Source organism: Talpa occidentalis, unplaced genomic scaffold, assembly GCF_014898055.3.
Source record: "Talpa occidentalis isolate TD23 unplaced genomic scaffold, MPIMG_talOcc4v2.1 talOcc4.12, whole genome shotgun sequence".
Classification (NCBI taxonomy): Eukaryota; Metazoa; Chordata; class Mammalia; order Eulipotyphla; family Talpidae; genus Talpa; species Talpa occidentalis.
In genome coordinates this window covers 46,583,166-46,598,994 of record NW_023601212.1, presented here as the reverse complement: position 1 = coordinate 46,598,994, position 15,829 = coordinate 46,583,166, and the positions used below count along the sequence as shown (strand labels likewise).

The 15,829-nt window shown below is 49.8% G+C and overlaps 2 protein-coding genes across 3 annotated transcripts in view; both read right to left on the bottom strand.

The window, feature by feature from the left end:
• Positions 1 to 977: 977 nt before the first annotated feature.
• PGLS (6-phosphogluconolactonase) lies at positions 978 to 8,191 on the bottom strand. The gene is made up of 5 exons (XM_037506136.2): positions 7,904 to 8,191; positions 4,705 to 4,812; positions 3,876 to 3,977; positions 3,100 to 3,240; positions 978 to 1,369 (listed from the first exon to the last, which is right to left on the bottom strand). Exons 1-5 carry the CDS (start codon positions 8,189 to 8,191, stop codon positions 1,232 to 1,234), a joined length of 777 nt encoding a protein of 258 aa, XP_037362033.1. The 3' UTR covers positions 978 to 1,231.
• Positions 8,192 to 10,110: 1,919 nt separating this feature from the next.
• The window catches only part of SLC27A1 (solute carrier family 27 member 1), a 32,414-nt gene continuing 26,695 nt past the window's right edge, over positions 10,111 to 15,829 (bottom strand). Inside the window, exon 13 of one of the 2 annotated variants that reach the window (XM_037506135.2) lies at positions 10,111 to 14,739. In XM_037506135.2, the coding sequence (XP_037362032.2) occupies positions 14,582 to 14,739 (158 nt within the window). In that variant the 3' untranslated portion in view covers positions 10,111 to 14,581. The remainder of the gene's footprint in view (positions 14,740 to 15,829) is intronic. The other variant, XM_054693352.1, reaches the window with a different exon arrangement.

Genomic DNA, 15,829 nt, shown 5'->3' with positions numbered 1-15,829 from the left:
ATAACTGAAAAGCAGGCTCAAGGAGATGTGAGTACCTATCTACAAGGGCATGTTATTCAGCTTTAAAGAGGAAAGGAATCCTAAACCACGCTACAATATGAACAAAAAGACAAATACTGTGACTTCACCTGTATGTGGCCCCTAGAATCACCAAATCATAGAAGGTAGTTGGTGGATACCAGGGACTGGGCAAGAGTGAGCACTGAATGGACACATAGTTTCAGTTATGGGGTCAGATGTGGTGAGGTTTGCACAAGGTGAACTGTGTCCCTACAAGAGTTAAGCCTACAGCTATTGAGAAAAAAGAGAAAAACTGTTGTGTACATTAATGCCATTCAACTGTACACTTAAAATAGTCAAAATGGCAAATTTTATGTTGCATTTTTACACATAAAAGATAATGTCCACATCCCAAACCCTAGAGCCTCAGAAAGCAACCTTATTTGGAATAAGCATTTTTGCAGATGTAGTTAGTTAAGAATCTTGAGATGAGGTCATCCCGTATTTAGTGCTTCTAGATCCAAAGAGGACACCAAGACACACACACACACACACACACACACACACACACACACACAGAGAGAGACAGAGAGACAGAGACAGAGAGAGAGAGAGGCAGAAATGGAGGTAATGCAGGGAGGAGGGGGAAGAAATGGAGGTAATACAGCAACAAGCCAGGAACCCAAGGACTGCCAGCACCACCAAAAACCCAGATATCCAGCCCCGGAAGAAAGGTCTGGGACAGGTGCCTCCTCGAAGCCTCTAGAAGGATCCACCCCTGCCCACACCTTGATCTTAGACTCTGGCCTCTGGAAGTATAAGAAAACAAATTTTTAGTTTTAGGCTCCACAGTTGGCAGGACTTTGCTGTGGCAGCCCCAGGAATGTCATCCTAGGAGTCCCCGCCCCCTAGCCCACCCCCCGCCAAGGTGGAGGACCAGTGAGAGTGCGGTGGGGTCAGCCATTAAGCCCAGGTACTGCCCACCAAGGACCAGGAGACAGTGGCGACTTCAAGCAAATGCTCTTTTTAATATCTGGGTTGTCTGGAGTGAGGGCCCTGGGCTGAGCCCCCCAGGCAGGGCTGGTGGCAGGACACTGTTGGCTTCCAGCAGCACCACTCGGCTTTTCGAAAAAGAAGCCCAAGCGTGGTGGCGGTGGGGCCCAGCCCCAGCAGGTCTTGGCCCCGCTGGGCAGTGCTTGGTCCCAGCAGTGGTGGTGTCCCTCAGGAACAGCTACAAAGTGGAATGCTTCTCAAAGGGCACAGTCAGGAGTCTGGCTGCAGCCTCGTCCAGGAACCAGCAAAGCTTCCCGGTGTGGGGTTGAACCAGGGCGGCGGGGAGCGGGTTCTCCTCCTTGTCCTCCAAAATGCGCTGCATGGAGAGGTCAGGAGTATGAGGCCCCCATACCCATGAGGTCTCAGGGCCCCCCAGGGACAAGACTCCTCAGCCATCAAGAGGTGAGATTACTTTTTCAGTTGCCCTACCTTCAAGCTATCAGGGACAAGTTCCCTTCCCTTCTGTCATCTGTGACTAATGCTGGGGTCGGCAAACCTTTACTGCAAAGATCAGAGAGTCCATATATAGCTGCCTCTTGAACAACAGCAGGAGCTTCAACCCCCTGTGGTCAAAAACCCATGTGGAATTGTTAACTCCTCCCAAACGTAGATATTGCTAGCCTGCTGTTAACCAGAAGCCTTACTGAGAGCACACAATTAAAAAATTCTGTAGATTATATATGTAATATAGACTGTATTCTTACCATACAGATAGAGAAAAGAAAATGGCATTATGAAAATCCTATTTACAGTGTTGCAGTATGTCAACGCCACAAGTTCAGCTGTTTACAAGAAAATATGTGTGTAAATAGAGGTGCGTGTTGCTCAAGGGTCAGCTGTCTCTTTCTGGCCAGGTCACACCCTGCCCGGCGGGCGACTACTCAGCTCTGCCGTCATAGCACAAAAGTAGTAGCAGATGACACTTAATAGGCACAATTGAGTTCCAACAAAACTTTATTCATGGACATGGAAATCTGAATTCTGTAAGATTTCTACATGTCAAGGAGTATTTTATTTTGGTATTTTTTTTTCAATAGGTAAAAATCCCTTTCTTAGCTGAAGGATTTGGCCCTACAACGTGTAGCACGCTGAGTCCCCTGATGTAGCCTCCTCATTGGTGTGTCAGAAACACTGCTTTCTCCATCAGGCCCGGCCAAGCCTTCTGGGTCTGTTAGCTCATTTACTGCTAAGATCCTGTGAGATCAGCCCTTCAGCAGGGGAGCTGAGGCTTCAGGTAGCCTCACAGAAGCACACGCTGAGCTGGGGACTCTGGGGGGCCCATGGGGAAGGACCCTTCCACTTTGCTGATGGGAAAGGGGAGGGGTGGGGGCTAAATGGCTGTATAAAGTCAGGCGGGCATCACAGGGAGGGACACTGTGTCTGTTGGACTCCCAAACCCCAGCATCAGTCACCCATGGGAGGGCATCTGGACCCAAAGATTTGGGGGAAAGAAATATCATTTAATCAATTTTAAAAAATGTTTCCAGTGTCTTTCATAGTCTTTTCAATGATAGAAAAAATATATATATTTTATTAGTTTATTTTTAAGATTTTTATTTTATATTTTTTCTTAAATATTATACACAAGATACCTTTTTTCTTATTCTTATTACACACGATTTTCCCACACTACCCTCCCCCCATTAGTTTTGCCAAGGGTCTATCTTTTGCATCTACTTACCACTGGGCTTTTAAAAATATTAAGCAATTCATTAAATTCTGATTTTAATTTTGCTTATTCCTTCCACCCATTTTTCTTAGAGTTATATTTATCTTGTTTCTAGATTACAGAGATTATTTCAAAAACTTTTTTAACACATTAAGTGCTATGAATACACCTGAGGGCACCTTTGGCCTCATTTCTTCATCTTTTTCCATAATTGCTAATTACCACTGGCCTGTGACCAGTTTCGTTCTCCCCTTTAACCCCTGAATTATACACTATCTTGGGACCCTAATGCTTCTAATACAACAGTGTCTGGGACCCTATTCTATCCCCAGGCCCACATGCCCATGACTTTCTCGGACTGGGTCTTCAGCCATTACCTTCAGAATAGCTGCCTTGCCTTCTCCAGTTGCCACAAAGATGACAGTTCGGGCTGCATTCAGCACAGGGAGTGTGAGGGTCACACGCTGTGGTGGAGGCTTCGGGGAATCGCTAATGGGGGCCACAATCTTTTCTCGTTCCTGGAGGTGGGAGATCAGTGGGAGACAGGATGACAGTGTCATCTGTCATGAGCACTCACACACCCCAGGCACACGCAAGCCATCATCCCATCCCACCCCACTAATCCTGAGGTACAGGCACACCTCAATTTATTGCACTTCTCTTATTTGTGCTTCACAGATTCGTCATTTATACAAATTAAAGGTCTGTGGCAACCCTGCATTGGCACCACTGTTCAACAGCATGTGCTCACTTCGGGTCACGTTTAATTAAGATATGTACATTGTTTCTGTTTTTAGATATAACACTATTGCATACTTCATAGACTACAATACAGTGTAAACCTCACTACTCACTACTCATCAAGTAAACATAACTGAGAAACCAAAAAATGTGTGACTCGCTTTACTACCACATTTGCTTTATTGTGGTGGTCTTCAACCCAACCTGCAATAACTCTAAGTTGTGCCTCTATTTAACTGAAGGTCCGTTTTAAGAGAGGCATACAAGGTTCAGAGGAATTAGGTTCAGCTTGCACACCTGTTGGCCGAGGCTTTCTTGACCAGATTCTAGGCACCTCTCTCTTTCCTCTGGAAGGCCCAGATGGCACAGACCGCTGCTCAGGTACCACTATGACTGCTGTGGGCACACTCACCTGCAGGAGGGGGTGGTCTGGGAAGAGTGAGCAGGTATGGCCATCAGGACCCACACCCAGGATTAGCAAGTCAAAAACTGGGATGGAGTCCCCTTGGAAGGCCTGAAGGAAAGAAGATGGTCCAGAGAGATTGTGAGGTAGGGCTCCAAGGACACAGTTGTCAAAAAAAGAATCATACATGTCTGTAACAGAGAGCTATGCTGGACCTCACCTGTGATCAAAGGTGCTCTAGGACCTTTGATGGCACAAGGGGTTAAGCACAACACTATGAAGCTGTCCACGGCTACTGCAGCACAAGTTCGATCCCTGGCCAGTCAGGGAGGTGACCCACATGGAGCAGCAGACCTCTCCTGTCTCATCCACTGCTCCCCTCAGCGGTGTATTTCAGTAGATCTGCCTGTTGTGTTCCCCACTCTGTCTCTGGTGAATCCTCTCACACCCCTGTACCTCTGGTCTGTACCCCAGTTTTTGTATGCATAAATAAATCTTTAAAAAAAAAAAAAAGGTGCTCTACTCTATAAGGTTCCATGTCTCACCTGGATGACTAGCCCAGAGTCGAGGGATACAACTGTCGCCAAGATAAGAGGACCCAGGCCTGGTACCAAGGTGGCAGTGGTGAGGTTTCCCTTGGGGACCACAGGACAGGGGCATGACCTCTCAGAAGGGGGACTCTTCAAAAGGGGTGACCCAGGGCAGGGCTGGGTCTACTAATCACCCCCAGGGGAGTTTCCACTAAAACAATCATGCAGTGCCACCTGCAGGTTGCTCACCGCCCTGGAAGGAAGCAGTCAGTGTGGGTGAGGCATTCCGTGGCCACTGAGGGACTCACCTGTCTCAGTTTCTTGGCATAGTCCTCAGCTGCTTCCTCCACAGGCAGTTGGGGGTTAATGGTGATCACCTGGCTGTCGGGAATGGGCAGCCTGGAGAGGAGGTGGGTCTGGCAGATAGAGGGAAAATAGGATACATCACCACCAGTAATGCAGGCTTCTTGATGGCAGAGGGCTTGCACACGACCACTTGATGAGGACGCCTTGAGGATGGGACTGTCTTCATACCCACCTCAAGTGTCAGTTGAGATCTTTGGCTTCATCAGGCTTGGGAACCTTTGGCCCAGTCGGCACTGTCTGGCTTTGCTTCAAAATCCCCAGGGTCCCTTTACCCTCAGGATAATACCTAGCTACTCTGTCCTCCATGAGGCCCCCCCCCTGGACACAAGCAGTTTTTCCTGCATGAAAAACTCCTATATATCCCTCAGGCTGCCTCCTCCAGGCAGCTACTCCTGGCTGAACCTCCCCCACACTGCTGCTTAGAGGCACCATCTGTAACTGTGATGAGCACTAACTTCTCTTTGGGATGCCATTACAGGTGCCCAGGCCCAGCTCTTCGTAGGTGTGCCACTTCTGTTCAACTGGTTTAATGTAGAAGCAACTGGACTCAGGCCTCCTGCAAAGCAGAGGCTCCAGCCATTTCCCATGGAGATGAATCCCAGACCTTTGCTTCATTCTGGGAAAGATGTTGGCAACCCCAGATTGGTGTCACCTTTCAGGCATTGTCTAGCTCAGCCAAGGTGATGCTGAGAAGAGACACAAAGGAAAAGCAGGGGATCAGCAAAAATACAGAATTAGAGGGGGAAAATAGCAGGGTCAGGTAAACCCATCAAATCTCATAGGACTGACTCCCAAATACTGCCCTAAGGAGTATGCGCTCCAGATTGAGGGTAAGAGGGAGCCAAGGAGCTGGAGAGTAACATGGTCAAATCCACTATTGGAAAGGCCTCTCTGTTCAGTCCAAGTACAAAGGTCACCATCTACACACACCCTTGGAGACCGCACTGAGAAAAGCCAAGAGGAAATATCGATGTCCATGTTGTCACCTGAGTTCCCTCCTCCTCTGGCTGGGCATTGTTGGGCAGGTGCCCAACAATGGAACTGCTGGTTTGTCAGGCAGTTCTCTTGAAACACCGGCAAGTCCTCAGCTAACCAAACCCCCTCCTTGGCCGGGGGCACCTCAGCCCAGAAGGTCCATGGCTGGGGTTGAGCAGAAGAAAATTCCTGCTGAGAGGCCCAAGGTGCACAGGGTCTATCTTTGAAGATGGAAATGCCCCTGTGTCCCTCTACTGGTTTTACTAGTGGCCCTCAAAGTTCATGTCCACTGTAGCCTCAGAATGTGACCCTATTTAGAGAGTCTTTGCAGGTGTAACTTGATAAAGTGAGGTCTCAGTGGGTTAGGGCGGGCTCTAAAACCTATTCTAATAAGCAAGGACACAATGAAAGAATCAGAGAAGACTGTGTAGACACAGAAGCAGAGACTAATGTGACGTGGCCACAAAACACGAGTGCCTGGAGCCCCCAGAACTGGAAGATACGAAGGACCCTCCCCTGAGTGTCCTGAGGGAGCCATGGCCCTACCACACCTTGATTTCAGAATTCTTGGCTCCACAACTACTAGACAATAAATCCCTGTCATTTTAAACTGCCCCATTTGTAGCTCTTCATTACAGCCAGCCAAGGAACTAACAGAATTCCTCTCACTGGGGAACTGGCAGACAGACAGAATCCTCACCCACATCCATTCCCACTACACAGCCTTTGCCTCCGCAGTGCCCTCTGCCCTGGCTGCCTGCAGCCAGCTCCTCACTACCTCCGGGTCTCAGAGTAAATGTCACCTTCTCAGAACCCAACCCCCACCATGCAGCTCACCACCTCTTCCCCAGCACTTCCCATCATCCCACACTATTGTATTTTGTCTACACATTATATTAATGCTCTGCATGGGTTTCTCTTATTCATTGGTCTATACATCCTGTGCCTGTTGCCCAACAATGAAGCCCAAGAACGGAACCACCCAGCTACCCACCATGACCCCAGCACTGAATACATGGACATCCTTGCAACTTTCTCTTTTACTTTTTTGTTAGAATTTTAAGTAACGTACAAATTTCCTAATTTAAAAAAATCTAAAGTTTTCTGAAGTCTCTTGAAGTAAAAATTCCCCCAAAATAAAAAGAAACAAAAGCCCTTTTAACTAAGTTCTGGGAGAAGAAACACAGGAAGGCCCTTAAGCCACAGCCCACTGTGTTCCCGGAGGGGATGGGCGGGCCATGGGGAAGAGCCATGTCCCAGACCCCCGCTGGTCACAGGGTGACCCTGGCAGGTAAGCACTCCTCTTCTGGCCTCGGTGACCTCATCTATAAAATAGGGGTAACTAGCAGCCTCATCTTATAGGTTATTGGGGGTAGGATGAGGTGCATTCATGAGATACTGCAGATAAAGTGCTTGGTAATGGATAAAACTTCCTTCTTTACCAAACAAACAAATAAAAAATCAACCAGAAAATCAGCAGCTCAAGCTTCTATGCCAAGAGAACACCACACCCAGCACCTGAAGGACTCCAGGCTCCCAGCCAAGCTGGCCCCTCCCACACCTCCCTGGGCAGCTTTTGCCGCCAGAGGACCTCAGGGTCGCCCTCATAACCTCCACGTCTCAATTTTCCTACTTATAAAATGGGAGTGCTTCCCTAGTTCTATAGGAGCCTTGGGACCCCAGTAGAAATACAAGCCTGCCCCCAGGTCATCAGCACCTCCGGAGGCGTGGATAGCGGCAAGAACTTATGCAGGTCAGGAAATTCAGGCCTGGGCTCCACCCCAGCTCCCTACTGCCTGCCTGGTCCCTAACTGCCATAGAGCCTGCAATTCTCTAGGTCCCTGGAACACGACCTTCGCCTTCACGCCTTTGCCCATGTCCTTCCCCCTGCCTGGCCACCGGATAAAGCACAAAGGACTTCAAGGCCCCCACCCAGAAGGGAATGAATGTACAGCACACGTGGGACATCAGGGCACCCAGTGACCCCTTCCCAGCTCCCGCCTTGATAGAGGTCACGGGGCCAGTATGACCCTGCGGGACCCCCGCAGCCGGGCTCAGACGCAGGGCGCAGCCACCTCGGGGTGGCCCCGGGGGCACCCGCGGCCGGGTTCGGGCGATGGGTGCGGCTCTCTGAACGTGACCCTTAGCGGCCCCCGTAGCGCTCACCCGGTAGAGGCCGTACGTGCTCTCGGCGTGCTCGAAGGGCACGAGGCGCTCGTCGCAGAAGCCCACAGTCCAGCGCGCCAGGCTGGCGTTCCCGGCGGGGGCGGCGGCGGAGGGCAGCTCGCGGGCCAGCATGGAGACCAGGCTGCCGCCTGACAGGCCGAGCGCGAAGCGGGCGCGGGCCCCAGCGAGGCAGCACGCAGCCCGCTGCGCTACTAGTTGCGCCAGCGACGCGCCCAGCTCCTGCGGGCTCGAGAAGACTGAAATGAGGCCCGGGGCCGGCGCGGCCATGGCGACGGCGGCGGCGGGGAGGCGGAAGCGCTCCCAGTGGTCGCCAGTGCGCCTGCGCAGATACAGGCCCAGCCGCTCTACTCTGAACGTTCAAGCAGCCGCCTACGGCACATGCGCAGTCGCATAAATGAGGCTGGGCAGGCAGGGCTGGCGGGGCTGCTGTAGCTCTCCACCTGGTGGTGTCAGGGCGGAGTTACTGGAGTTGGGGAGCCTAGGAGGAATTTCGAGGTGGGAAAATTTCCTGGCGAAGGGCGTATTTGGATGGACTTCGAAGTTCCCGAACATTCTAACATTTGTTGCTATTTTGGCCTTTCTATAAAATATAAGCTGCATTTAGAGCAAGGTGTTTAATTTAGTTTCACTAATACATCAAAAGCCCCTAGAGTTTTGCCTGGCACAGAGCAGGGACTGAAAACATACTGATTTAAAAGCCTAATACAAATGCTCCCAGGGGGACCTTGGTGCCTCTGAGGACCCAGAGAGGCATCTACCCTGGCTGTTATATGGAGTAGTTTCCAGGCTGGAGCAAGTGGGCCCTGGTAGATAAGAAAGCAGGAATAGCACAGGCAAAGAGGGCTGCAACGTGAAGTCTTTATGAGCCTAGGCAGTTAAGTAGAGTCTAGTAAGTGCAAGGAGACTTGTATTGGCAATGCATCCTTAAAATCAGTAGCAAATTAAGAAAACAGTTTTATTTACAGTAGCATCAAAAAGAATGAAATAGGGATAAATTTAACAAAAGAAGTGCAACCTTTGTGCACGGAAAATTATAAAAATGTTGGAAAAAAAGATCTAATCAATAGGTACCCATGTTCATGGATTGGAAGATTTAATATTGTTAAGGTGGTAATAGTCCCCAAATTGGTCTACAGATTCAACACCACACCTAACAAAATTTCACCTGCCTTTTTTTTAGAAGTTGCCATACTGATCCTAAAATTCATATGCAATTGCAAGGAGCCAGAAATAATCAAAAGAATCTTAGGGGGGAAAAAATTGGAGAACTCACACTTTCTTATTTCAAATTTACTACAAAGCTCCAGTAATCAAGATATGGTATCAGAATACACACGCATGCACAAATAAATCCATACACTGTATCTCCAGGAAACGGCTCTTCAAGGGTCCCCTGACCATTCAATGAGAAAAGACTAGTCTTCAACAAATGGTGCTGCCACCACTGAAGAGTCACATGCAAAAGAATGAAGCTGGACTCTTTGGTAGCCGAATAAGGAGTCCAAACCATAGTGCTCAGAACTTGTGAAAATGTTTGGTTACTTGGCTAGAGGAATTAAGGATGGAATTAGCTAGTAGCTGTCCTTAAAGTATTAGCTAGTCACAGATGGAATTAGCTAGTCAGCTGTCCTTAATATAGATGAACTAGATGGGCCCAATATAATGACAAGGGTTCAGAGAAATGATAGCTTGAGCGATTCAACCTGCTGTTCCTGGTTTTGAAGATGATGGATGCGGCATAAGTCAAAAGATGTAGGTAGTATTTAAAAGGTGGCAAAGGCAAGGAAATGAATTCTCTCAGAACCTCCAGAAGCAATGCATCCCTGACAACACCTGGATTTTAACTAAATAAGATCAGGGCCTCCCTGGTGGCGCAGTGGTTGAACGCTGGGTTGCGAAACTGCCCGCAGCCTCTGCAGCGCCGGTTCGATCCCCGGCTGCTCCCTGGCCACCGGAGGAGGGTCCCACATGGCGCGCAGACCTCTCCTGCCGCCCGCTGCTCCCCTCAGCAGTGTACTTGGGTGCTTCTGCCTGTTCTACTCCCTGCCCTGGCTCTGGGGAATTCTCTCACCCTCCTGCGCTTCTGACTGTACCCAGTGCTTATATAAATAAATAAATCTTTAAAAAAAATAAAAATAAAAAAAAGACAAGTCAATAAACTGGACCTCATAAAAATTTAAAACTTTTGTATTTCAAATAATACCAAGTGAAAAGATAGCCCACTGGACAGAGAAAATCACAAATCATATATAAGGGTGCAGTGTACAGACTATATTAAGAACTCTCATAACTCAATAAAAAGACAACCTAATTTTAAAATGGGCAGGGGTTCTGAATAGACATTTCTCCAAGGAAGATATACACATGGCTGATAAGTAGATGAAAAGGTGGGCTGCTCATTGGCCATCAAGAAAATGCAAATCAAAACCACAATGAGGGGCCTCCCTGGTGGTGCAAGGAGTTAAGACTCAACCTATGAAGCTATTGGCAGCACGAATTTGATCCCCAGCCAGGGAGCTACCCACATGGCACAGCAGTGTATTTGTGACTCGCCTGCTACTCCCCTCAGCAGTATATTTCATTCAGTCTGCTTGTTCTGTTCCGCGCTCTGTCTCTGGTGAATCCTCTCATCCCCCACACCTCTGGCCTGTACCCCAGTTCTTATATGCATAAATAAATCTTTAAAAAAAAAACACAATGAGGTATCACCTCGCACCTACTAGAATGACTTTTTTTTTTTAAAGATTTATTTATTTATACAAGCACTGGGTACAGTCAGAAGCGCAGGAGGGTGAGAGAATTCACCAGAGCCAGAGCGGGGAGCAGAGCAGGCAGAAGGACTGAAGTACACTGCAGAGGGGAGCAGCGGGCGGCAGGAGAGGTCTGCACGCCATGTGAGACCCTCCTCCAGTTGCCGGGGAGCAGCCGGGGATAGAACCGGCGCCACAGAGGCTTCGGGCAGCCTCGCAACCCAGCGCTCAACCGCTGCGCCACTGGGGAGGCCCATAGAATGAATTTTTTTTTAAATATAGGTAAGTACCAGTGAGGATGAGGGAAACTGGAACTCCAGCATGTACTGCTAGTGGTGGGAATATAAAATGGCAGTCATTTGGAAAACAGTCTGGTGGTTCCTCAAACTGTGCTAAGTTATGTTATCTTAACACATAACCTATTTTCATAACCAAGAGAATTAAAAATATGTACACACAAAAACATGTGGGAATAACTCATTGTCCATCAACTAGTGAAAGTTTGTAATATGGTACTCCATTCTAATAAATAGTATTTGGCCATGAAAAGGAATGAACTGTAACCCAGATGATTCTTAATATCAAGCTGAATGAAAGATGCCAGACACAAAAGCCCACATCCTGTACAATTCATTTATATGGAATATCCAGAACACGCAAATCCATGGAAACAGAAAGTAGATTAGTGGTTGTCAGGAGCCGGAGGAGATGCAATGGGATTATTTATTGTTCTGGAACTAGATAGATGAGATGGTTGTACGACACTATACTAAAAGCTGCAGAGTCATACAATTTTAGAAGGGTGGATTTCACAGTATGTGAGTGACATCTCAATTATCACATCTGTAGGAGTCGCCCAGGCACAGGGAGGAGTGACAGTTCAGGCACCAGAGGCAGTAGGGGTAAAGGCACGGGAGTCAGCCAACCTGGAAACCAGTTGAAGGAGGAGCCTGCAGGATGGCAGGGCAGACCAAAGAGCCTGGACTCTTCCCACAGGTGACCTCCCTGCTGGAACAGGGTAGGGCAAGAGGAAGGGGCCCAGTCTGAAGCTGCCCCTCCTTCAAAGGCTCTCATCTCTACCCCATTCCTCTGGAAACTGCTGCTCCTTCCTTGTCCCTCACACGTCCCTGCCTCTCATAGAGCACTGTCCAACATGCCTCACTGGGGCAAGTTTCTCTTCCCAGGTCACAGATACAAAAGTCCTTTCTCTACACTCCTAAGACCCTCCACAAAGGAGAGGTTCAGGACAGTGTGCTTTCTGATGCCAGCTTTCCTCCTGATTTATGAGGGTTCTGGGGGGCAAGTCACAGGGCTTCTCATTTAGCATTAAAAAAATAGAGCTATGAAAAAAAGGCATGGGGGGACCCTCAGTGCCTCTTGCTAAGTGAAAGAAGCTGGTCTGAAAGGCTACACATTGTGTGATTGCAAGTGCACGCATTGTGGAAAATGCATAACTATAGAGATGGTGCAAAGATTAGTGGTTACCAGGGGTTCCAGGAGAAGATACAGAGAGGTGGAGCCAGGGAATTTTAGGGCAGTGCAAGTATTATGTGATGTTGTATTTGCCAGTCCATGAACAAATAACACAGAGTGAACTCTTTTGTCAGTGCAGCACTTGAGAACATATTGCTATCAGCTCAGCAATTGCAACAAATGGCAAACTAATGTATCTACCCGGAGCTGAGGTGCCTGGGGACAGGGTTGATGGGAACTCCATGTACAGTCCCCTCATGTTTCTATAAAGCAAAAACTGCTCTAATTAATCAATTAATTTTTAAAAGAACATGGGGATCAGACCTAAGAATCATCAGGATCCAGAGCTAATTTCTTAAGCTGTAACAGCTGGAGTCACAGGCTTTGGGGCAAGGAAGGTCCCTGCTGGGCCACTTTCTCACCAAGCACTCCCTCAGTATCTTCACACACACCCCCACCCTGTGCCTCAGTTTCCTTATCATTACAACAGGGACCATGATGACCCCTCCACAGGTGGTCTGTAGGTGACTTCTAAAGGGGCATTATCAGGATGCACTTGTTTATTTGGCACAGCAGGGCACACCATACCCATGAGCCACGGCTGGCTGCTTCTCCACCTGCACCCCCCTCCTTGCAGACCACAGGAGTCCAAGGACAAGCTCGGACATGGATGGCTCATCCACCGTTGAGGCAGAGGAGGCCTGTCTATGCCTTCACCCCATGGTCCGGCGTCCTCCCCTTCCAGCAGATGCTCCACTTTCTTGAAGTGCAAACATTCCAGCATGGAAGGCGTGGGGAGCAGCAGGTGACAGCTGAGCATAGAATCCAGAGCTTCATGTCCCGACTTTGAGTCCCAACTCAGACAGTCACTGTTGTAGGTCCAGAACTGTTACCCAAATCTCTGGCCCCACCTGCTGGCTCCTTACACACAGAGACACCCTTCTGGGGCAGCCAGAAGTGCCAGGGAACATCCTCTGCTCTGGGCCATCCTGAGCACCTGCCACAACCCACAGGCAGATTGAGGTGGTGCTTCCTGAGACTGCAGGCTGCAGGGAAGTGGTGAGAGCACTAAGGTACTTGTCCTAGTCCCCAAGGTCTTGAAGGTGGGCTGACAGGCAACAGGAAACAGTGAGAAAAGGCAGAGCGTGATGTGTGTATGGCAAGTATGTGTCCTAGGTGAGGGTCCTGCTGAACCCCTGGAAGGCTTCCATGCCACACGGGGACTAAAAGTAAATGGCTGTGCTCCCATTAGGCCCCGGATGCTCAGCAGGTTTATTTTTTAAAACTCAACTAGGAGACAAAACCTCCGTGCTTGGATAGGCCTGTATAGCCACTTGCTACTTGTCCCCACTACTTAAGGGGCTAGATGGTGCTGCATGAGGGAGGGTTGGATGGGGTGGCTAGCCCCAACATTTTGACTGTGGGATGAGCCACCAAGGGTCACCAAGGACATCCAAATCACCCCAGGAGAGTTGTCTGAGTGGTCACCACATCACAGGCTGAATTGTCACTAGCAAGGTCAGGAGGGACGCTCAATGGGCTGGAGGCCCTGACCTCAGATTCCATCCCCAGGCAGGAGACCACCCCCTACTTCACACTGACATTCTCATGGGTCCCACCAGCAGCCATGCTGGAGGGGGACACCAAGAGGCCTCTTCCAAGGACAGTGCCATCTGAGTGGCAGGCTGAGCAGCACACAGCACAGTGTCCAGGGCCCTGAGACGTTTGGCATGGATGACATCCAGTGGTCACAAGTCAATTCTGGAAGCTTCTGGGATATCAGGAAGGGCAGGCAGGGCAGGGGAGACCCATCAGGGTCAGGGAGTGCACAAGGTTATTGGCCCAGTTGAGAGGATTTCCAGCTGACCTGGACACGCCCTGCTGATTCCCCACCCCAACCTGGGTGAGCCTGGCAGACCACCCCTTGCTCTTAGTTCAGGAGGGAGGGCAGAGCGCCTGCCTGAAGCTCACGCAGGGCTACAACATCCTGGAGCCCAGTGGCCTAGGGAGGCCTGGATAGGGGCTCCTGAAGGCACAGCTGAAAGGAGAGGGAGGCCCCACTCTAGGTCTCCTGGGTCATCCCCAGGGGCACCAGGACTGGCAATTGCCAAGCTCCCAGGAAATGTCTGCTCCATTCTGGCAGAAGATGGAGAAGGAAGAGGAGGAAAAGAGGACAGATGTGAGCAGCAGGGACTAGCAGGAAAGAAAGATGCACAGACAGACACCGACTTGGGAGCAGGAAGACAGGCAGGGCAGGGCACCCCAGGAGTTGGGGGTGTGGGGGACAGGGAAGTGGGAGAGAGGAATGAAGCAGGGGGAGGTGCAGGCTCCTCTGGGATTGTTTCTCCACCCCAGGATGGGGCAGGGCTGTCAGGCTCCCCGGCCACCCCCCAATGGGCCCAACTGAGAGGTTTCAGCACACAGGGGAGGAGTGTCAGAGGGCAAAGGCGCCTGAGCAGATGCGGGTGTAGACACCCTGGTCCAGCGGCAGGTAGTGGCCCTGCTTCAGGTCCAGGAAGAAGAGTCGGTCCGAGGTCTGGCCTGGGTCAAAGCCCTCGTGCTGTAATCGAGTTTTCTGGATCTTGAAGGTGCCTGGAGGAGGGGGAGGGGAAAGGAACTGGACTCAACAAGGGGTCACCAAATCACCATCATCTCCCACACATACAGGCTTTTGCAGGGCAGTCCCCTCAACTGGGAACATTCTCCCCATTCTGTCTGTCCAATTCCCCTCTGATCTTCAGGTCCTTGGTTCATCCCACTCCCTGCTTCCCCGGAAGGCCTCCCTAACCTAACCCCATCACAGCCTGAAACTCTATATTTAAACTTCCTCGCCTACTCACAAGTTCATCTCCCACAAGACCAAGGCAAGGCTGGATCATCACACAGTAGGTCAGGGGCAACAACCTGTGCCTGAGGGCCAAATCTGGCCTGCCATCTGTTTTTATAAAGAGTTTTATTGGCAAGAAGCCATGCCCATTCATTTGCACTGTCTGCAGCTGATTTTGCATTACATGGCAGGGCTGAGTTGTGACAGAGACCATATGGCCCTTTACTATATGGTCCTGTATGAAAAAGCGTACACGCCTGCAGTGAATGATTAAGGAAGGGTTTTGTGAAAGACACCACCAGAGTCACAGTCAGTAGGAAAAAGCAAGAGGCAGCTCTTGTCTTTTAAGAGTGCCCGTCTGTGCTCATGCAGGTGTCTTTGCTTTTCCTCTTTTCCTTAATAAACGTGCCTACTGATGAATGCAAACATCTGCTGAATTCTTTCTCAGAGGGACCTGAGGAGCCCATTATCTGAACCCCAACACCTAGACCCAACGTGGGGCAACAATTGGCACCAGTAAGCCTCTTTTGTCTGTTTCTCTGTCCTTTCTCATTATTCTGTTTCCAGAGGGAGCTGGGTTCGTTCGATAACTGTTTGATTAATCCTCACGAATTGCAGAATCCTGGACATGGACATGGCTACTCTGTGGTGGATTCCAAAGCATGGGGCTGGAGCCTTCCAGTTGCCCATGACCCAGGAAGGGTAAATACCCAATCTCTCTCCCTTGCCCCTCCTCCTATTACCCAGGGAAGTGCAGCTGCTTTGCTGCCTTTTGCCTTCTCAGGAGGGGTGGGTTTTTGGTGACTGGCTGCCTTTCTCGAACTAATGGGCTTTGGTCAAGGCTACTCTTCTGTG

Excerpts from the sequence above, each read along its gene's own strand:
- PGLS (XM_037506136.2), bottom strand. The coding sequence starts at position 8,191 with ATGGCCGCGCCGGCCCCGGGCCTCATTTCAGTCTTCTCGAGCCCGCAG. Across the intron at positions 3,978-4,704 it reads ATGCCAAGAAACTGAGACAG|GCCTTCCAAGGGGACTCCAT; the intron begins GTGAGTCCCTCA and ends TCTTTCCTTCAG. Across the intron at positions 1,370-3,099 it reads GCAAGGCAGCTATTCTGAAG|CGCATTTTGGAGGACAAGGA; the intron begins GTAATGGCTGAA and ends CTCTCCATGCAG.